A 19,709-nucleotide genomic window follows, 5' to 3' on the forward strand; every position below is an offset into this window, starting at 1 on the left:
ATTTGTTTTATTATTTGCGTTGTTGACCCCTATAAATTTTAGTTTACTTAAATCAACCCCATTGCTTTGTCTGAACTTTTTGAAATTCGCCAAACGGTGAACTGAAACGCAGAGTGGTTAACATGACCACTTCCAGCGACCAGCGTTTAGCTACGCGTTTCAGTCGCTCGTTGCTGTTGGGTGTTGACAAACAACACACAAGTAGATGATGTGTTGTTGTGTGTTTTGATGATTAACAAATCATAAATGTCTAATGCTCCTTCAACTATGGCGTCTCCATAACTGGAAACATCAACTAACTTGACCATTGTCTATCTGAAATGCCTTAACATCGAACAAGTTGTGATCACTCTACTGATATATAATTGCGTATGTAAAACTACATGATTGTACCTAGTGATTTAGTCAATGTTTGGTATATAGTATGATTTTTTTACATTCTTGTATGCATGTTCTTAACTACTGGTTGACTAATTGATAAGTAGCTTCTAATTCGAGAAGAGAAAGAAAAATACAAAACTATTAGATTCGACTAAGAGTGAGTAAGATTACAATCAACAAGCCACCAATTTCATATATTGAATCAAAATATCACCCACCACAATTTAAATATAAACATTTTTTTCCGAGACTGCTTCCAATACAAGTGGACCCAGCAAATCAATGATTTGTGTCTTATGGACTATATAAAGTTGTTGTAACTTATAAGTCAAGGGAACCTATCCTTCTATTTTTATAGTAATACTGAACTCTTCGTTATGAGTACATAATATTTTTATAGTAACACTGAACTCACAGGAACATGTTGAAAAAAAAGTAACAGGAACATATTCTAAATAATGTCAGTCTTGTCAGATGAAAACAAACAATCATTTAAAAGCACATGTTCTGAAATAAAAACTTGAACCAAATTCCAATACAACAACTAATGCTAATTAATAATTGATTAACTGTTAATTAACCTCTCTCGCCTTCTTCTCTATGGATTGATTATATCTTCTCTCTCTCTCTCTCTCTATATACGTGAAACTTTGTCGTCTCTCTCACCTTGAAGAGCTTTTCGAAACTTTTCAAGTTTTGTTTTTTTGCTTTCTCACGAGCTTTAACCTCACAGTGCCCCTTCACAATCTACTTTAACTAAAGCCCATCATCTTACTTTTGTTTATCACTCACTATATCTCCCTGGACACTCTTGACGGTGGTGGTGGTTCTCCGACGAAGCTTATTTTTATTCATGGATCCGATCAAAGGATCGGTTTTTAAAAGTGAGACATTCATGGGCAATTCTAAGAATGTCTTTGAATGAAGCAAAGACTGGTTTTGCTGAAAAAGGGAAAGAGAAAGATTCCCTTTTTTTTGTTGTCTGTTTCAGACATTGCGGAGCTTTACTTTGCCTTTTAAAAAAATCTGTTGTGTTGTGGAAACTTGTATGTGAAGAGACTTGCGTTGAACGAATAAGGCGTGAACAGATTGTCTTTCTTGCTACTGTGTGTTGCTTCTTGTATATCTTTCTCTGCGAAGTTTATCTGATTGAGTAAGTTCTTGTGATGATCTTACAATAGATGAAAGCCATGCCGGTGAAGCTTCTCTTTGGTTCTGTTCTCACATCATTCAATCGCTGTCTCTGTGAGTTAACGCGAGCCTGAGCTAGGGATTAAAAGTAGTGGGCTCTCTTGTTGTTGGATTTGAGCTATGGAGGATATTGGGCTGGTTAAACAAGGTTGGAAATGGATGCAGTCTCAGAAACATATGTGCTCTGATGCTTGTTCTGCGATGCGATCTTCTATGGAGAAGATAGGAGAGATCGTGGCGCGTCACTGGCCATTGGTGTGTAGTGGATGTTGGAAGCTATCACGGCTGATTCGTCTGTCAATTGTTTACTGGAAAGATTGCATTCTGAGGGGTTTCCGTTGCAGCGCCAAGTTAGGCTCATCTGCTTTGCTTCTGATAATGTGGAGTTGCTTCCTTAGCTTGACTTCCTTATCTAGCCTAGTCTATGTTCTCCTCAGTATGGTATTGTCTTCTCCACTAAAAGTCTTACTACATTTGGATTTTACATTGAGTTGATTGTTTTTGAATATACTAATGCAGGGAGCAGCTGCAGCTGTTGTGTTGAACCTTGGTTGCACTCCTGGGCTCTTTATTGTAGGACTATTTGGTATTTTGGTTTTATGGATGTATGCTAACTTTTGGATCACCGGTACATTGTTTATTGTTGGAGGCAAGTTTCTATTTTCATGCTTGATTTATACTGTTTTACATGTTTTTAAATTTATATAGTTTTGTTTGATTTTTAGGCTATTTATTCTCCTTAAACCATGCCCGTCTGGTGGTTCTAGTGGCGGCCTTATACGCGATGTACTGTGTCAAAGTCAGACTTGGATGGCTTGGTTTATTGCTCTCAATGAATCTTGCTTTCTTGTCCAACGATTTATTAAACTGTCTTCTTCAGTGGTGTGACAATCTAAGTGAAAAACCACAACCTGAGGAACCGAAGAAAGTTGAAGAAACAATCATAGAAGAAGATTACTCAGGAGAATTTGAGTATCCTTCAGTTCCATTCAAAGAAGAAACCGAGAAAAAGGAGGTTCATGAAGATAAGTCATCTGCTGAACCAACTGCTCCTGCAACTGTTGTTAATAGCGTGAAGGAGATTTCTAGTGTTAAGATTGTGAAAGTAGAAACAGGTTCAGCTGATGAGATGAAGAGAATACTGAAAAGTTTGAATCATTATGAAGCGTTGGGGTTCCCTCGGCACAAAAGGATTGATGATGCGGTGCTTAAGAAAGAGTATAGAAAGAAGGTTTGGTTCTTTGTTTACAATGCTGTGTAGGGTTAATGCCGCTTCTATGAAGGTTAATGAAGTTATGGGGTTTGTTGTTCTAGGCAATGCTGGTTCATCCTGATAAAAACATGGGCAGTCCTTTGGCTAGTGAATCATTCAAGAAACTTCAATGTGCTTATGAGGTGATTGGATGGCATATGATCTTGATTTTTTTTTTTTTTGTAATTGTGATGCTTATGTTCTTGAATTTTTGTGCGTTTGTTTTCTTCAGGTTCTTTCTGATATTGTAAAGAAGAGAGATTACGATGAGGAATTAAGAAAAGAAGAGTCTAGGACCAGGAGTGTTTGTCAGACATCTCATGCTTCTTCACATCAGGTTTAGTATCTTTTGGCTCGTGTTTGTGAGACTTGTCATGTTCAAATTTGTTTTGTTTTTCATTTGCAGAGTGGTCCTGGTTATCGATCAGAAGAGTCTAGGCGGATACATTGTACAAAATGTGGTAATTCACACATATGGGTGTGCACAAGTAGGAGTAAAGCAAAGGCAAGATGGTGCCAGGTGAGATTGAATCAAACCATTATCTTGTCGCATCTTTGTTCTCTTTCAGATAATCTAATCTGGTTAAATGTACAGGATTGTGGTCAATATCATCAAGCCAAAGATGGAGATGGGTGGGTGGAACTCAAAGGAACATTACCCTTGGAGAGAGCACATAAGGTTAGTTAGTATAAAGCTTCTCTTCTTCCTTGATTGCTTGTAATGACGAATCTTGTTTTGATCCAAGTATCCATAACTACTTTGTTTTTTCATGTCCTTTAAAGATTGAGATACCGCGTGCTTTTGTTTGTGCGGAAAGCAAAATCTTTGACGTCTCAGAATGGGCCATTTGCCAGGTTAGTTCTCTTTTTGCAGATTACTTGTATGTGAAGATGATTGAGATAACATGAACATGTTTTTTTTTTAATGGTTTTTGTATTAAATAGGGAATGGCGTGTAGACCAAACACGCATACGCCAAGCTTTCATGTGAACATGGTTGGGTTAGAAAAGACGACACAAAGATCAAAGTCGAGTAGGTTCCCTTGGGATTTAGACGTGGAGATGATGGATGAGGATGAAGAAGAGTTTGAGCTTTGGCTTCAACAAGCTCTTGCTTCTGGTCTCTTTTGTGAGACTTCAAAACGGAGAAAAAGCTGGAGCCCTTTTAAGTTGAGCCAGATGAAAAGCAAGAAACAATGGCGAAGAACATCCACTTGATTCTTCAAAACTTTCCATAGCTCTCACCGTGGTTGAAGAGTTGAACAAACCTGATTCACAGCAAGTGAAGAATACAAGCCCTGAAGATGGTCTGTTGGGGGTCTTTCTCTGTAAATATAAGCTGTGGATTTTTTTGTTACAAATCTATTAGTGTTGTAAACTACTTGAAGAAAAAACATTAAAAAGCTGTTTTTTTTTTACAAGCAGTGTGTACATTTAAAAGCAGTTCACTTGATGTGAGAAAAGCTCAAACAAAAAATAATGATAATGATCATCAAATTTATAAAATTCAATTTTTTATATTATAGAAAATATTAATAGATAATTTTACAACTGATTACTATTAGTATTATTTTAAATAATTGGCTGACAATTATATTTGTATAATCTAAATCTCGTATGATGTAAGTTTTGTTAATTAATTTTTGATAATAGTTGATAAAATATGTTTTTCTTAATTCAGAACATAAATTTTTAGTGTAGAAGTATTTAATTAACACTAGGTGAAACCACTAAACTATTACTAAGACTTGAATATTTTTTAGAAAATAATTGTTTCTACTTTTGAATATGTTTTTGGGCAAAACAAAAGTTGATTAGCCAGAGTTTTCCCTCCTTGTATATATGTTACTGACAAAACAAAAAACGTAATTATCAAATTTTAATTGTTTCCTTTTCTGGCACCGCCGCAATTATCTCCGGCAGAGGAAACAAACAAAAAACAACCCTAGAAATTGAGATTGTTCGACGATAAAGGGAGAGGCTTGCTTACGTATTGAATTTGATTTCTTTCTTCCAGATTCAAAACTATAAACCTTTAAATCCGCGTTCGATTGCTTTACTGTTTTGTCGGAAGCCTATCAGTTTCCTTGTCTTCTTCCTGTCTTATTGGAGCAACACGTATAGCTAAATACATATATATACACAAAACACACTCTTGTAAGTAGAATGAGTAGGCTTTCTTTCCGGCCACGGCCATTAGACATTCACAAGAAGCTTCCCATTTTAAAATCTCTTAAAGACTTTGAAGACGACGACACTACTACACCAACTTCCGCCACCAGAAACTCTCAGCTCCTGCTTCGTATTGCTTCTTCCGTAGATGTTGACAATGAGGTTAGTGTACCAACTCGCTTCTTCATTGTCTGTAGTGTAAAAAAATGTGATCTTTTGTATTGCATTATTAGCAGGTGCATCCAGTGGTGCCAAGCAAGAAACTTGCTTCAGAGATACCAACGCCTCAGTTTGTTGTTGTGGATACTTATGAACGGGACTATTTAGCTACTTTTGGTCAACCTGCTTCTTATCTACGTGCTAGAGGAGGTACTAGTTAGGTGAAGGTGCTTTATTTGTTTACATGGAGACTATTAAGTCTTGTGTTTTTTTGTTTTGTAGCTCGGTCTGAGCTTGGAGAGTTTGTGGAGTATGATCTTGACAATGAGGATGATGACTGGCTTTATGAGTTTGATAAGGATAGCAACAAGCAGCTTTCACCCGAAATGTAAACTAATCGATCTGATAAATCATGTTCTTATTGTAGATGGATTAGTTCGCTCTATATAGTACTCAAAAGTGATTGGATTCTACTAAAAGTGTAAATGTGTTGAATTGTTTGAAACAGGCTTGAGAGCATTATTTTTAAGCTAGAGGTGTTGGATCACAAGACGCGGGAAAGAGCTGGAGTTATTACACCTACCCTTGGTTCTCCCGTTCCTGTGCGTTTGCAGCTTGATGCTGCTATTGAGGTATACCTTTGCTTTGATTGTTGCTTCCTTGTCTTTTGGATTATCACATCTCTTGTTCTTGTAAATATACACTCATACAGAGATTTTAGTGATTCTTCTTGTAATCTTATTACAGGCGCTGCAATCACTTTCTATTAATTATGGAGTCTTCCAAGCTATCTTCAACTTCTGGAAAGACAAGGTTTGGCATTAACCTTATGGTTTGATTGTTATTTAATATTACAAACCAGTAAGCCATCTGGAGGAGCACGGTTGGCTTATAAGACTAATACGCATATGTTTCATTTTCTTTTTGTATGTGAACATAGCGCAAAAGATGGCAGAAGCCAATCTTGAGGCGTTTGCAGGTTTGTACCATTATTTACGGTTGTTGAAACAATCAAGGCCTAGGGATCTTACTTTGATTATTTTGATTGAAGTTCTGCTTCTTTGTTTGGAACAGCCCCCTCCACCGGTCAATGACACCAATCCCTACAATGTGTTTAGGCCAAGGGAGAAAGCTCACAGACTCCACACAAGAAGGGTAGGCTCTTATCGTGATACTTTCTTATATTTAAATTCTATCAGAGAAAGTAAAGCACTAATAAGGCTTTGATTCTGCTACTATAGATGCAAAGGAGAGAAAACAATGTGCAGTCGTTTGAAAAGCTTCGACAGGTACTTTTAGTTTCTTTCTGGGCTGTTAATTATCTGTTAGTGCTCTTTCATGATTTTTTTTCTGTTTGATTCTGAATATTATTATGATTATTATTCAGGTTAGACGCAATCTTGACCAAGCGAAGACCATTCTGGAAGCCCTCATTAAGGTGTTCTTTATGACAGTTTTATATTGACTTGTATGTAACTTCATTTCATATCTTAACAAAAAGTGTTGCATTCTCAAAGTCACTTATTCGATGTTACTATTTGCCAGAGAGAAGAAAAGAAGAGGGATGTCATGGATGGCGAGGTTAGCCTTCAGAGAATGCAACTCCAATACAGGGTACTACTACTTACTCCTCCTCCTCCTAGAACTCTCGTGTGTTTATTGATGCTCAAGTCTGACATTTGGGTTTTGATATTGCAGCATGAAACAGAGCTCTTGGAAGACCCACCAGCTACAACATCATCTTACAAATTTGGGTCAAGCGACGAGGAGTTGATGGACTCAGATGACTACACCAGCACACATCTACGCACAAGACCATCCGTCATTCCTAACTCTCGTTTCACAAACTCAAACCTCAATGCATCTCAACCCGGAGGCATAAAACAAGAAGTTAGGAGACGACACTCGCATCACAACTGGCTTCACAGACTGGTTATAACCGTCTCTAACTACACCACCTCCCTCTTATCTCTCTTTAGTTGCTATAACTAATCACTAAACCAAATCCTGTACACTGGTTCAGGATCCTAATGAAGCGGTGATGCTGTTCACAAAACCGCTGGTTCCTGAGAAACTGGCAGCTGCAGGGATCGTTCCTCCAGCACCTGACTCATCATCGTCCGGTCACCCTCAAAGCCGGTTTCAGGGGAGGATGGGGCGTGGTGGCCGGATAATATTCGATAGATGGAATCCGTTGATGCAATCTCACATTAACTGTGGGAACTCTTTCCACATTGCACCAAATCATTGATCTACCAAGAAAAAAAAACATTTTCACAATCTTTCTTTGTAAAGAAGTGTACGCAAGAACTATCAGTTAAAAGCTTTTGCACTTTGTAACTCCAAAATTTAGATTGTATCCCGTTAAAAAGGGAATGATTCGGTTAATCCGGTTATATCACCGGTTTAGGAATTCAATTGCTATTGTACCAGGGACGAAAATGTAATAATATTTTATACTGAACTGGATTTGACTTTGTAACTCAATGATTCGGTTAATTTTATAATCCGGTAATGACACCGGTTTAGTAATCCAATTGGTATTGTACCAGGGACTAAATCGTAAACTATCTTTGTTGGTTTTAATCTGAGTGAAGAAGAAGAAGAAGGAAGGAAGGAAGGAGCGGACCCTAAATCGAATCTCATCATCATCAATGGCTTCGATGCTGGCTCGCAGGTCACTGGATACTCTCCGTGCTCGCCATCTCGTATGATTCTCCTTCGCTCCTTTCTTTTTACTTTTCTACTTGTTTGGATGTCTCTTAAGAGTTTTTTGGGATCAAATAAGATTATTATCTGTCTCTTCGGGATTGTGTCTCAAAATCGAAACTGTGTGATTCAGACCGAACCTTGTGTCTTAATTATTTAGATTGTAGATTGAAAAAAGGAATTTGATAGGGATTTAATTTTATCTAACTGATCTAGGAATCATATGAGGGAGACTCCGTCACGAAATGACAGTTTATATTGCGTGATTATGTGTAGGTTACTTATTGGCTACCTCTCTTATTAGCTTTATCTTCATTTCCATAGGTTTTGTCAGGGAAAGCTTTGCAGGGATGTCATCTTTATGGACTGCAGTCCCGTGCTATTTCTTACGGCTCCAAGAAAGGTATATTCTCTTCTCTTTCTCTGCTCTGCTCTGCTCTTTTTGTTTTCGTTGTCGTTTTTAAACATTCGTATGTGTTTGCCTTGTGTAATTGGTTCAGATGATGAAGAAGAGGAGCAACTTGCTAAGGAAATCTCCAAGGACTGGAATACTGGTAAAACCTATTTACATATGTTCTCAGACTCTTTTCTTTTCTCATACTTTGCTTCTTCTTTTTTTTGGCAGTCTTTGAACGGAGCATAAACACACTGTTTCTCACTGAAATGGTCCGTGGTTTGTCGTTGACTCTCAAGTACTTCTTTGATCCCAAAGTTACTGTGAGTTACTTACTTACATCTTTCAAACCTCTCTTTGTTTGAAAGAAACTCTGTATTGATTCTGAAGCTCCTATTTCTTGTGTGTGTATTCCAGATCAATTATCCATTTGAGAAGGGTCCGCTGAGCCCTCGCTTCCGCGGTGAACATGCTCTTCGTCGTTATCCTACTGGGGAGGAACGCTGCATTGCCTGCAAACTCTGTGAAGCTGTGAGTCTTGATTTGATGTTCTTTTGTATTAATAGCTCTTGTAAGGCATCTCAAGGGGATGAGTACCTTTGCATTGATTTAACAAAGATTGTTAACTCTCTGCTGTGGGAACCCGGTTCTGCTGCTGATATACGCCATAGCTCCAGATCACAGGCTGCTGCTTATGGAAATTTATCCTGGTTATTAGGAGAACCATTTGAGTATTAGTGTAATATTTCCTGTTAGAGTCGCTAGCAATTCTGATGAATTGCCTCATACTTGATGCATATTATCTGCTCATTAGATCATATAGTATCTTACAAGGCTATGGAATAATTTCTTTCGTTGGATTGTGATATTGAGAGGGATACTTTGTGTATCTATTTCATCAGGTATGTCCAGCTCAAGCAATCACAATAGAAGCAGAGGAGCGTGAAGATGGTAGCCGTAGAACCACTAGGTCACATATCCCTGCACTTGCAGTTTAATAACCACATATGCTTTATTTGTTACCCTTTCATGATGATTTGGAGCTCTACAGGTACGACATCGACATGACGAAATGCATCTACTGTGGTTTCTGCCAAGAAGCCTGTCCCGTTGATGCAATTGTGGAAGGACCTAACTTTGAATTCGCAACCGAGACACACGAGGTCAGCTTTATCACACAGTTTTCTATCCATCTATGCTTTTGTGGCATGCATATTGAACCTTTTGTTATTCCCTCCTTTTCATAGGAACTTCTCTATGACAAAGAAAAGCTTCTTGAGAATGGAGATCGATGGGAGACTGAGATTGCTGAGAATCTGAAGTCAGAGAGTCTCTACCGTTAAAAAAGACATTCTACGACAGTCTTTTGCTTCAAGTTATTTCCCGGGAAAACGTTTTTTCATTGCTTCTGCTAGAAATAAAAAATGAGATCTTATGAGTTTGAAAACTCTTTTGTGTTCCAGCTTTGTGCTGTGTATAATTGATATGTTCTGCTTTTGAAGCGAGACAATACATCCCATATTTTCATTGATTTATATCCATAATACCTGCATGGTTAATTACTATTTTTCAAAAAATGATTTTGTACATGATTATGCTTCTATATAAGAACAATCCGTGGTTAATTACTATTTGTACGTGATTTATATACATACGTGCATGGTTAATTGCTATGATGGCTTTTATCTATTTATCTATATTTGTACGTCAGAATCTTGTGCTTACCGTTGTAATAATCTCGGGACTTATACATATAGACTATATATATATATATACATATAGACTATATATATATATATATATATATATATATATGTCCCCGAGATTATTACAATCATCGAATCTTATTACCATGGTAAGCACAAGATTCTGATTTGATCAAAAAAAAAAAAAAAAAAAGCACAAGATTCTGACACTCGTGGAGTTTAGGCAGTATCTGAATTTCAAGCCACCAGAAGTTGCCACGTGTATAAACAAGATAGAGTCTTCAACGAGAACCACTAGCTTCAATCTTTCTGGAGAAAACAAGACAAAGAGATTCTGATGAGAAAGAAAAAATTTACAAAACAAAAAGACCAAACACATTTGTTAAGTAATGATAATACACTCTCCGTCTCGTCTACACTGCACGAACTTCTCGAACTATCGAAGTAGATCGCAGTGTCAGAGCCGCTTGGTGACTAGATCGGCGGCGGTTCGTATATCCACGGCGGCGTTTGGGGCCGTAGCTGCAGCGGTTATGATGGCCTCTGTGTCCACAGCTTACGCAGAGCTTCTTCCTCCGCCGCAAGACGGTGAAACGCTATCAAACGTACCGCAGACGCTATCAGGTGAAGACTGCAAGAAACAGAGGATACAACGACCCAAATCCAAGAACGCAGAGAAATGCACTGTTAAATGCGTTAACACTTGCATTCGCGGTGGAGACGGAGAAGGACCGCTCAATATCAGAAGGTTCCTCTCTCTCTCTCTCTATCTCTCTCTTTCTTCTATCTCTTTCTTTTTTCATTCACTTTTGGTTACTAATCTTTTCTCTCTTATGACTGTTTCTGATGGAAAAGGCCATTAGTGGTGTTCAAACAAGGGTTTCGTAGCCGTAATTACTGGTAAATTACATTCCTAACGTTGTTGTTCAGCATGAATCTTTAACCTATAGGAGCTGATGATTCTTGTGTGTGTGTGTGTGTAGCTTAGTGGAATGTTCGGATATATGCAACTTGATCGGAGATGGTGACTATGGACCTTGAAACATTATCAATAAGAAGAAACTATGGATAAAGGACCTCATGTACCTTCACATTATTTTTTTTTTGATCAAAGTACCTTCACATTATTAAAAATGGTAGAAACGTCTATAACAAAATTTGAGAGTGTCTTAAGCAAAATATAATTTGAGAGTGTCTTGTTTCTTCATGACGTGGTAGCTAACACACGTTGGCTAATCAAAACCTTTTCCTCGTTGATATTATGATATGTTAGGTTGTAATATGGCTGAACAGAATTAATGGGTATACTTTTCGTTACCCTAAAGCCCTATTAAAATCTAAAACCCAAAACCCGTATGTTCAGTTTTCAAATTTCGCGGGTTTATTTTAGACGGGTCTTGGTTTATAAATTATCCGATCCGGTTTTACTCTATTGGGTTTTGGATACCCTATGGGCTTTTTTTAAAAACATGTATTTTTTTTAAAACATGTATTGTTCTTGGTAACATTGATAGCTATTTATAGATTTAATAAATATTAAGGATAATTAATATTATTTATTTTAATTTTAGATTTGCAAGATATTACAGACTTTAGTTTACGACCTTATAATAATAAATAATTTTATCTTTTCCACTTGCATACATATGTAATTCTCGAAATTACATATTAATGTATCATGAACGTGAACATATTCACCAGTAAATGCACATTTTTTTTTGGATTCTCAATTTTATCACAGGTTTGATACCATTTTATCCTAAATATTAAACCATAAACAATAGTCATAAACCGTAAATATTAGAGTTTTTTTATTGAATGTATTTTTGAAAGGTGGTATCCAATTTAAGATACTTTAAGTAATCAAATTTTTATTTTATCACAAGTTTGAAACCATTTTCAAATTTACCTTTAAATGATAATAATTTTGATAAATACCCTGAATTTGTAATAAAAAGATTAAATTAACTTCCTTAAATCATTTATAAATTTTTAAGAATAATTTATAATTATTTATAAAATTTTATAAACCCAACCTCACCCTCTAAATAATAAACCATAAACAATAATCACTAACCATAACCCAAATGTTAGTGTATTTTTTATTGAGTACATTTTTGAAAAATGGTATCCAATTTAGGGTATTTTAAGTAATTTCTCTTATTTTTTATACTTTCTAGCGCTATAAACATGTTCATTTCTTACAAATCCAGTAAAAATGTTTTCAGAATTAGGTTTGAGATAGTTATTTTACAAAATTATTTTTTAATGATCCATGGTTCAACCAATTTGACCAAATGATCCATGAATGATTTGAAATATAGTACTTTTATCGGTTCGTTTCAAAAGCATTATTATGAATCAAATAAGAAGATAAGACATATTTAAAATCTATACTAACCCGTAAATATATATATATATATATATATATTTTCCACTCCGTTAATAATGATTTAGTTTGATATTTTGGACTCTCTTTGATATTATTGCAGTGTAATAAATGCATAAATTCGTAGAATTTAACATGTCAGCGACAAGTCTTAATAACTTTTTTTGTCAACGTTAATAACTTTAATAACAATTTTCTATCTATCTATCTATTATTATTATTATTATTATTATTATTATTATTATATATTTTCTATTACTTGACTGTGGAATTGCTTTCTTCCTTGACTGCTGAATCTTGAACGTTATTGGCTTAGGAACACGTATATGTAATCTAACTGGAGGAGTCAATAATTTACTAAAGTAAAATGCATTTGAAAAATAAATATATACCATCATCACCAATCGTATTATTTTTGAAAATAGAAAGTAAACAATAACTAATGAGATCATGCTTAGTCTTAAATCTCAAACTATATGATTCTAAATGACGTGTTAGATAACTAATGTATTCATATATATAGTTGTTGACCTTATCAGACCAATACAGTGATCTTCTGGTGACTTGACGATCTAAAACTCAGTGTATTGTCTGTTTAACTACTCATACCATCAAACAGTTAACTAACGTGTTGTACATTGAGATCACGTCCGAGTTAACGTAGATGTTTTCTGTTCTTCTTATTTTAATCAGTTGTTAACATTTTAAAATTTTTACATGCATGTTCCTGTGAATATATGTATAATTATTTTGTTTCCAACTGTAGTCTCATTATTCCCTGTCGGCGATAAACCAATTTAATTATTCAATTTTTGGTTAAAAAAAAGATGTTTCCCCTCTTTGTCGTCGGAAGGAACAATGTAAATAATTTTTTCCAACGAAAATTGAGTTCAATCTACTAGACACTTTTTTACCATGAAACGAAGAGTTGGTTGTTATTTTTAATTATTCATGATCACCCATCTTACATTAGTTAAGATACACTACTTGATTTGCAGACGACCGAATGCAAAATTGAAATTCCAATATGTAAAACTTACGATGTACTCTACATTAACCACACCAGTGGTGGATAAAAAATATATTTTGTACTAGGTACACTATTTTATACAAAATATTATTTGAAAAACTTAATATTTATATTATTAGTTAAGTATCATATTTGGTTAATTAATTAAAGAGGGCCGATAAATTTATTTACTAAACTATATAGATAACAAAAAAGAAAGGAAAAATAACACGAAATGAGTAGTAATGCATGAAATTCTTTTTTAAAAATACATGAAATTTTAGTATAGATGTTAATATTGGCATGACTCAACCATTTAAGATGCTAAACTACTTTAAAGGGGTGTATTGAATCTGAAATTTGAAATGATTTGTTTTTAGTGATTTTAGGTGAATATTAGAATTTGGTGTGATTTTTGTTAAAAGAATCTCATCTAAAACCATAGAATTTGAATTTTTATTATAAAACCTCTCTCAGACACCCTAAAAATATTTAAGGCATTCTAAAATCTTCAACTTGAATTTTGTTCAATAAGAGTGGAAAGTGGATTTCAAAGTGTTTGTTAAAATGACAAAATTCAGTAATACTGGATTTTAAAGTATTTTTTAAATCCTTGTTTGAATAACAGTAAAATTGTTATTTTAAGACAAACCATCTGAAATTATTAGTTAAATACACCTCCTAAGAAATCCTTAATACTTGAATACACCCCCTAAGAAAGCCTTAATACAGACACAAAATTATAAATTTAGCATGGGGCACATGCCCACCCTCACAACGTACATCCGCCCTTAACCAGAAGAACGTAGACATGGTTTTTTTAGTACTACTATAATGAGATATAAGAAAAAATTAAACAGCAAAAGTCCTCCCACATCACATATTAGTTCGTTCTCCTAAAAAAAGTTATTCAGCTTTCATGAAGAAAATTTCAATTTTTATTATAACTGAAGTATGACAAATCTAAATAAATAACGGATATAAATTTAAACTTAGGATCAAAATATTTAATCTTAAAATTCGTTATAACTAATAGTGTTATATATAATGTATATAATCGGTAAGATTTTAGTTTATTGTAAAGTGACATTGTCTGAGAAGCCAACAAACTTTAAGATTCATCAAGGTCTCTATATTCTCTTCTTTTGACCACATATAAGTATCACCCATGCGATATAAAGACAAATGTCAACCTTAATTCTTATATATTTGGGAATCTGTTGAGCATTCACATTAATAATTATACAATTGGGACTTAATTGATTAGTGTAATTATAAAAAGAAGAAAATGAACAAATTTGAATATATATGTATATAAATCTATATTTCCGGTACTTTTTATATATATATATAGATCTTGAATTATAAACAGATATCAATTGTTTGAACATGATAATTTTAATTCACTTTAAGTTTAAAGTCATAAAATTAGATATATAGAGCAAATACTTGAACAAAAAAATTAGTTTGAAAAAGGTCTAGAAATATTGATAACTGCAGATAGTTATTTATTTATTTAGAGTTGAGGTTTTTAACATATTAGTATGTATTACTTCCATCTTCAGTTATATAAATTTGTTTCTTGAACTGTAGTCATATCATAATTCATGTTAGACATTCGATAGTCTATGTATAATTTTGATTGTTGTGGTGAATACTCAAATAACAGTTGACAATATTATGAAAAGAGAAACGTTTGATTGATGTTACTCGCAAAAAAATACTATTGATTGGTTGAAAAATGAAGGCACTCAAAAAGTCAGAACTAATGAATATTTGGAACTTCGAACCAAAAAGTAGTTTCAAAAAGAAAAAGAAAAAGACAAACTTTTTTTTTGTAACTGTAGAAAAAGACAAACTTCGAACCAAATATATCCATAGGTCTGCATAATATATCATTATTTCTTATATCAGATATAAATACTCCAAGTTTCATAAAGTTACATATCTATTTTTTTTTTGCATTTTCAATGCATGTTTATTAACTGATTGCTAATTTAAAAAAAAACTTAATTACACTTAAATTTTTATTGACTTAAAATTATAAAAAAAATCACAAAAAATTATATACATTTAATATTTTTTATTAAAATGTGTAAAAAATTTAAAATATGTAATATTTTGAAACGAAAAGAATATACAATTAAAAATGAGCCGAGATAATAAGACATGCCAATCAACGCAAATAATAGATGGTTAACACATTAGTTATGGTGTGAATTCTAAAAATAATTCACACTTGATTTTATCTAAAAGAGTTATAAGACTATAAAAATTTAAATCGAAGTGTTAAAAAAAAAATGATTTCAACAGTTGTAAAAAAAAAAAAAAGAAATCAACCGAAATGTTTGAAAGTTTCACCTAATACTCTCCTAAACTGTGGTTATAAATTCTCTTCTTCACAGCATCTTCCAACAACCCAAAACCACACGTATTCTTCATTCCTTCTCTAAGAACATCAACCAATGGGAGAAGCGGCGGAGCAAGCCCGTGACTGTGACTTCCACGTGACCAGCAATAGGAAGCAGCTCATCACGGCGGCTCTTCCACTCCAGGACCACTGGCTCCCTCTCTCAAACCTCGACCTCATCCTTCCTCCTGTCCACGTTAGCGTTTGTTTCTGCTACAAGAAACCACGTAACATGACTAATTCAATGGCTCATGAAACCCTCAAGACGGCTTTGGCTGAGACTCTCGTCTCCTATTACGCTTTTGCCGGCGAGATTGTCACTAATCCCACCGGAGAACCTGAGATTCTCTGCAACAACCGCGGTGTAGATTTCATGGAGGCCGGTGCTGACGTGGACCTCCGAGAGCTTAACCTCTATGATCCTGATGAAAGTATTGTCAAGCTTGTTCCCATCAAGAAACACGGAGTCATAGCGATTCAGGTAACAGTTTTTGTTAAATTCACGTTTATCATGTGTTTCTAGATTAAAACCAACTGAAGATAATAGATTTATCATAATCCTTTATATATTAGTTTATTAATTTTCTATTTTAAGGCAGTAATAGTTCACTAGCTACAAAAACATAACTCTACTTTTGTTTCGTTGTCTGAACAGGTGACTCAACTGAAATGTGGGAGCATAGTTGTGGGATGCACATTTGATCATCGTGTAGCAGATGCATACTCCATGAACATGTTCCTTGTATCGTGGGCCGAGATCTCTCGGTCCGATGTACCAATCTCTTGTGTACCATCGTTTAGAAGATCTCTATTAAACCCTAGAAGACCATTGGTCATGGATTCAGCTATAGACCAGATGTACATACCTGTCACTTCCTTGCCCCCTCCGCAAGAAACCACCAATCCAGACAGTATCCTCGCCAGCCGTCTCTATTACATCAAAGCGGATGCACTAGACGACCTTCAAGCCCTAGCTAGCGGCTCAAAACGTAGGACGAAACTTGAATCGTTCAGCGCGTTTCTATGGAAACTCGTGGCCAAACACGCGGCAACAGATCCAGTCCCGAGCAAGAACTCGAAACTAGGAATCGTTGTTGATGGAAGGAGGAGAGTTATGGAGCAAGAAAAAAATACTTACTTCGGAAACGTTCTTTCAATCCCATTTGGTGGACAAAAGATCGATGACTTGGTCAACAAGCCATTGTCTTGGGTGACCGAAGTGGTTCACAGGTTCTTGGAGAGTTCTGTGACCAAAGAACATTTCTTGAACTTGATTGATTGGGTTGAGACACGCCGCCCAACACCTACGGTTTCAAGAATCTACAGCACGGGGTCGGAGGACGGACCCGCCTTTGTGGTTTCTTCAGGGAGGAGTTTTCCGGTGACCCAAGTGGATTTCGGGTGGGGCTCGCCGGTGTTCGGGTCTTATCATTTCCCATGGGGAGGTAATGCAGGATATGTGATGCCTATGCCGAGCTCGGTGGAGGATGGAGACTGGATGGTTTACTTGCACCTCACGAAAGGACAGTTGAAGTTTATTGAGGAAGAGGCTTCTCAAGTGCTTAAACCTATTGACAATAATTACCTCAAGATTTAAAACACTAATCTGTTGTTAATGCAATATCTATTACGGTTCATTTGTGTTATGCATGTCATATGTGATATTATGTTTGCTTGCGTCTTTGTTCTATTTGAATTATGTGTATAATATGTACTTTGTGTATCAAATCATATCCCTTTGATTTTTGGTTCAGTTACTTGGATGATGTTGCTCAATCTAATATTTGCACAGTAATCAATTAGTTGATTTTTTTCCAACAACATACATTCAAGGGTTTGAGTCCAGATAGTAACACCACCAACATTATTAAATTACATGATCAGTTCTATTTAATTTTGTTTGTAAACTATAGGTAATTACTTACAATTGCTCTTATTCAATCTATGAAAACCACCTTCTTGCACTATGTCATTATACCTGTAATTATACGCATTTGGTGTCATTAGAATGAAACAAAACAGAGTAGTCTTGACTAAAACATATAAGGTACAAACATATTATTAATAAAATATGTTTTGGTAGAATTCATTGTTAGGAGTTGGGATATAATATGTTGAACCAATAGTTATGTATGTAGTTTTGACTGAATAGATGTTACTAGCTAACTGGAGCTTCGTTCTTGTGCGGTTGTACCATTTAGGGTTTAGTCAAGACTACTCTGATTGTTCTTGGTAACACTGAGCTATTTATAGATTTAATTATCCATCAGTTGTTCATCTTCCTAGTGGTTGTATTTTACCCCAAAAATATTCATTAAGCAGATTTAACTACTAAACCTAGACCTACCTCTACTAATATAAACAAAATAATGTCTTTTACTAAAATACTGCATACCAGTGCTTAAAAAAGTGGCGCGTTCACTAATCACTTTGGTGTATGCTATACGCATTTTTGTCCAAACACTATGGTCATGTTTAGCATATGTGTCGTGCCTCGACATAACATACGTATCACATGAAGTTTCAAAAAGAAAAAACATACGTATCACATGTGGATATTTTCATAATATATCGGAAAATCTAATAATCTAAATCTATAGATGGTCGAATGTTATGGCTGAGAATGGGGAGCGTAAAATGTTATGGTCCATGAGTGAAATACAAGTGGTCCAATTTTATTTTGTCTTTTAGCTAAATTGATAGAGCGACCATTATTATGAGATGAGAGGAGTGAGTTGAATAAAACATGGTATGGGTTTATTCACACGATTCAAGACTAAAGATATAACCAAAAAAAATATTGTTTTCTACATCTCTAGTACATGTAATATTATCATATCATACAAAAATACTCTTCACTTCTATAGCTATACTTCTATCACCTCAAAACTTATTTTTTAAAGTCTCTTCTCTAAAGATCGTAATGTTTATCCTCCATAGTTTATGAAATATATATTTGTATACTATTATTCATGTGTATTTGTATTTAGTTATATTTATAGAAAAGAACATTAGCTGCATATTTCTTCATTGTTGGCATGCATCTTTGCGTTTAATTATTGAAAGGACATTTGGAATTTGGAAAAAAAAATCTTTTGTGATTTTCCAAGATATAATATTGAAGTGCAAAAAAGAATGGTATTGGCTACGATTGATCTGCATAATTTTATTAAAATTTCAGATTAGCAATATTTTATATTTTTATTAGAATTTCAAATATGATATTGAAGTGTAAAAAAAATAGTATCACCATTAAAGCCGTTATGTTCTGATGTCGTAAAGGCTGGCCCTGCATTTATAAAAAAATATAGCTAACTGTTATGGAAAGGTGACGCGTTCACTATTCACTTCGGTATTATACTATACACACATTTCTGGAAGGGGTGTAGGGATACTTGTCGACCGTGGACGAAAGTCTGTAAATTTAAAAAAAGTAAAGAGAATGTTAACGTCGTTGAGGAAGATTAGAATTATGTGGTTTTTGATTAAGAGTCAAAGTCGTGTCATACCAACTTGATGTCCTTTTCTAATTGTCAACCAACTAAATGTCCTTTCTAGTATTTATTATATTGTACTACTGATAGTTATTTACTTTATTCAATTCAAATCTGATACGTACTCCTTGTTCGGAAACTCGCTAGGCGCTACGCGTGCGGCACACACGGGCCTAGCGATTTATTGAAAAACCGGAAAAGAATCGGGGAGTACGCGGAGAGGAATTTTTTGTACTATTAGATGTATAATACATGTATAATACGGTATTGTACGTATGATATCACATTTCATACATATAATATAAAAAATTTATATAATACATATTTATGGAAAACACATCATTGATACTAAAAGTCAGAGAAATAGATACCAATTAGATCACAAAATATAATTGTACTTCTTTTAGTTCACATCATACAATATAGAACAAAGACAAAAGACA

At 34.7% G+C, this 19,709-nt stretch overlaps 5 protein-coding genes and 1 long non-coding RNA gene across 8 annotated transcripts; 5 read left to right on the top strand and 1 right to left on the bottom strand.

The window, feature by feature from the left end:
• Nucleotides 1-854: 854 nt before the first annotated feature.
• On the top strand, nucleotides 855-4,277 carry LOC103830500. Its single transcript, XM_009106302.3, has 9 exons — nucleotides 855-2,013; nucleotides 2,092-2,221; nucleotides 2,298-2,803; nucleotides 2,887-2,967; nucleotides 3,057-3,161; nucleotides 3,231-3,344; nucleotides 3,420-3,503; nucleotides 3,608-3,679; nucleotides 3,770-4,277. Exons 1-9 carry the CDS (start codon nucleotides 1,693-1,695, stop codon nucleotides 4,040-4,042), a joined length of 1,686 nt encoding a protein of 561 aa, XP_009104550.1. The 5' UTR covers nucleotides 855-1,692; the 3' UTR covers nucleotides 4,043-4,277.
• Nucleotides 4,278-4,725: 448 nt separating this feature from the next.
• LOC103830501 lies at nucleotides 4,726-7,624 on the top strand. 2 transcript variants are annotated; one of them, XM_009106303.3, is made up of 12 exons: nucleotides 4,726-5,158; nucleotides 5,230-5,365; nucleotides 5,438-5,543; nucleotides 5,664-5,787; nucleotides 5,903-5,968; nucleotides 6,096-6,134; nucleotides 6,230-6,310; nucleotides 6,397-6,444; nucleotides 6,543-6,593; nucleotides 6,701-6,769; nucleotides 6,854-7,087; nucleotides 7,179-7,624. In XM_009106303.3, the coding sequence occupies exons 1-12, from the start codon at nucleotides 4,991-4,993 to the stop codon at nucleotides 7,404-7,406; spliced, it is 1,350 nt and encodes a 449-aa protein (XP_009104551.1). In that variant the 5' UTR covers nucleotides 4,726-4,990; the 3' UTR covers nucleotides 7,407-7,624. The 2 variants fall into 2 exon arrangements, with proteins under 2 accessions (XP_009104551.1, XP_033131526.1); XM_033275635.1 differs by having other exon boundaries at nucleotides 4,728-5,158; nucleotides 5,233-5,365.
• A 51-nt stretch (nucleotides 7,625-7,675) lies between these two features.
• LOC103830502 (NADH dehydrogenase [ubiquinone] iron-sulfur protein 8-A, mitochondrial) lies at nucleotides 7,676-9,845 on the top strand. Its single transcript, XM_009106305.2, has 8 exons — nucleotides 7,676-7,863; nucleotides 8,189-8,267; nucleotides 8,365-8,418; nucleotides 8,490-8,581; nucleotides 8,676-8,789; nucleotides 9,161-9,228; nucleotides 9,310-9,421; nucleotides 9,506-9,845. The coding sequence occupies exons 1-8, from the start codon at nucleotides 7,810-7,812 to the stop codon at nucleotides 9,599-9,601; spliced, it is 669 nt and encodes a 222-aa protein (XP_009104553.1). The 5' UTR covers nucleotides 7,676-7,809; the 3' UTR covers nucleotides 9,602-9,845.
• Nucleotides 9,846-10,251: 406 nt separating this feature from the next.
• LOC103830503 lies at nucleotides 10,252-11,221 on the top strand. 2 transcript variants are annotated; one of them, XR_004449516.1, is made up of 4 exons: nucleotides 10,253-10,712; nucleotides 10,820-10,864; nucleotides 10,948-11,063; nucleotides 11,095-11,167. XR_004449516.1 is itself a non-coding variant. In XM_009106306.3 (3 exons), the coding sequence occupies exons 1-3, from the start codon at nucleotides 10,354-10,356 to the stop codon at nucleotides 11,003-11,005; spliced, it is 462 nt and encodes a 153-aa protein (XP_009104554.1). In that variant the 5' UTR covers nucleotides 10,252-10,353; the 3' UTR covers nucleotides 11,006-11,221. The 2 variants fall into 2 exon arrangements, 1 of the variants encoding a protein (XP_009104554.1); XM_009106306.3 differs by having other exon boundaries at nucleotides 10,252-10,712; nucleotides 10,948-11,221.
• LOC117126719 lies at nucleotides 10,866-11,318 on the bottom strand. The gene is made up of 2 exons (XR_004449517.1): nucleotides 11,082-11,318; nucleotides 10,866-11,050 (listed from the first exon to the last, which is right to left on the bottom strand). It is a non-coding gene; the product is annotated as an uncharacterized LOC117126719 (long non-coding RNA).
• Nucleotides 11,319-15,243: 3,925 nt separating this feature from the next.
• Nucleotides 15,244-17,815, top strand: LOC103830504 (shikimate O-hydroxycinnamoyltransferase). Its single transcript, XM_009106307.3, has 2 exons — nucleotides 15,244-16,253; nucleotides 16,428-17,815. The coding sequence occupies exons 1-2, from the start codon at nucleotides 15,828-15,830 to the stop codon at nucleotides 17,367-17,369; spliced, it is 1,368 nt and encodes a 455-aa protein (XP_009104555.1). The 5' UTR covers nucleotides 15,244-15,827; the 3' UTR covers nucleotides 17,370-17,815.
• Nucleotides 17,816-19,709: the final 1,894 nt, after the last annotated feature.

Source organism: Brassica rapa, chromosome A07 (genome assembly GCF_000309985.2).
Source record: "Brassica rapa cultivar Chiifu-401-42 chromosome A07, CAAS_Brap_v3.01, whole genome shotgun sequence".
Lineage (NCBI taxonomy): Eukaryota > Viridiplantae > Streptophyta > Magnoliopsida > Brassicales > Brassicaceae > Brassica > Brassica rapa.

Coding starts and splice junctions, on each gene's coding strand:
- LOC103830500 (XM_009106302.3), top strand. CDS start 1,693: ATGGAGGATATTGGGCTGGTTAAACAAGGTTGGAAATGGATGCAGTCT. Junction 2,968..3,056: donor AACTTCAATGTGCTTATGAG/GTGATTGGATGG, acceptor TGTTTTCTTCAG/GTTCTTTCTGATATTGTAAA. Junction 3,162..3,230: donor CTCATGCTTCTTCACATCAG/GTTTAGTATCTT, acceptor TTTCATTTGCAG/AGTGGTCCTGGTTATCGATC.
- LOC103830501 (XM_009106303.3), top strand. CDS start 4,991: ATGAGTAGGCTTTCTTTCCGGCCACGGCCATTAGACATTCACAAGAAG. Junction 5,366..5,437: donor TTATCTACGTGCTAGAGGAG/GTACTAGTTAGG, acceptor TTTGTTTTGTAG/CTCGGTCTGAGCTTGGAGAG. Junction 6,770..6,853: donor GAATGCAACTCCAATACAGG/GTACTACTACTT, acceptor TTGATATTGCAG/CATGAAACAGAGCTCTTGGA.
- LOC103830502 (XM_009106305.2), top strand. CDS start 7,810: ATGGCTTCGATGCTGGCTCGCAGGTCACTGGATACTCTCCGTGCTCGC. Junction 8,268..8,364: donor TTCTTACGGCTCCAAGAAAG/GTATATTCTCTT, acceptor TAATTGGTTCAG/ATGATGAAGAAGAGGAGCAA. Junction 9,422..9,505: donor TCGCAACCGAGACACACGAG/GTCAGCTTTATC, acceptor TCCTTTTCATAG/GAACTTCTCTATGACAAAGA.
- LOC103830503 (XM_009106306.3), top strand. CDS start 10,354: ATGATAATACACTCTCCGTCTCGTCTACACTGCACGAACTTCTCGAAC. Junction 10,713..10,819: donor GGACCGCTCAATATCAGAAG/GTTCCTCTCTCT, acceptor CTGATGGAAAAG/GCCATTAGTGGTGTTCAAAC. Junction 10,865..10,947: donor TTTCGTAGCCGTAATTACTG/GTAAATTACATT, acceptor GTGTGTGTGTAG/CTTAGTGGAATGTTCGGATA.
- LOC103830504 (XM_009106307.3), top strand. CDS start 15,828: ATGGGAGAAGCGGCGGAGCAAGCCCGTGACTGTGACTTCCACGTGACC. Junction 16,254..16,427: donor ACGGAGTCATAGCGATTCAG/GTAACAGTTTTT, acceptor TTGTCTGAACAG/GTGACTCAACTGAAATGTGG.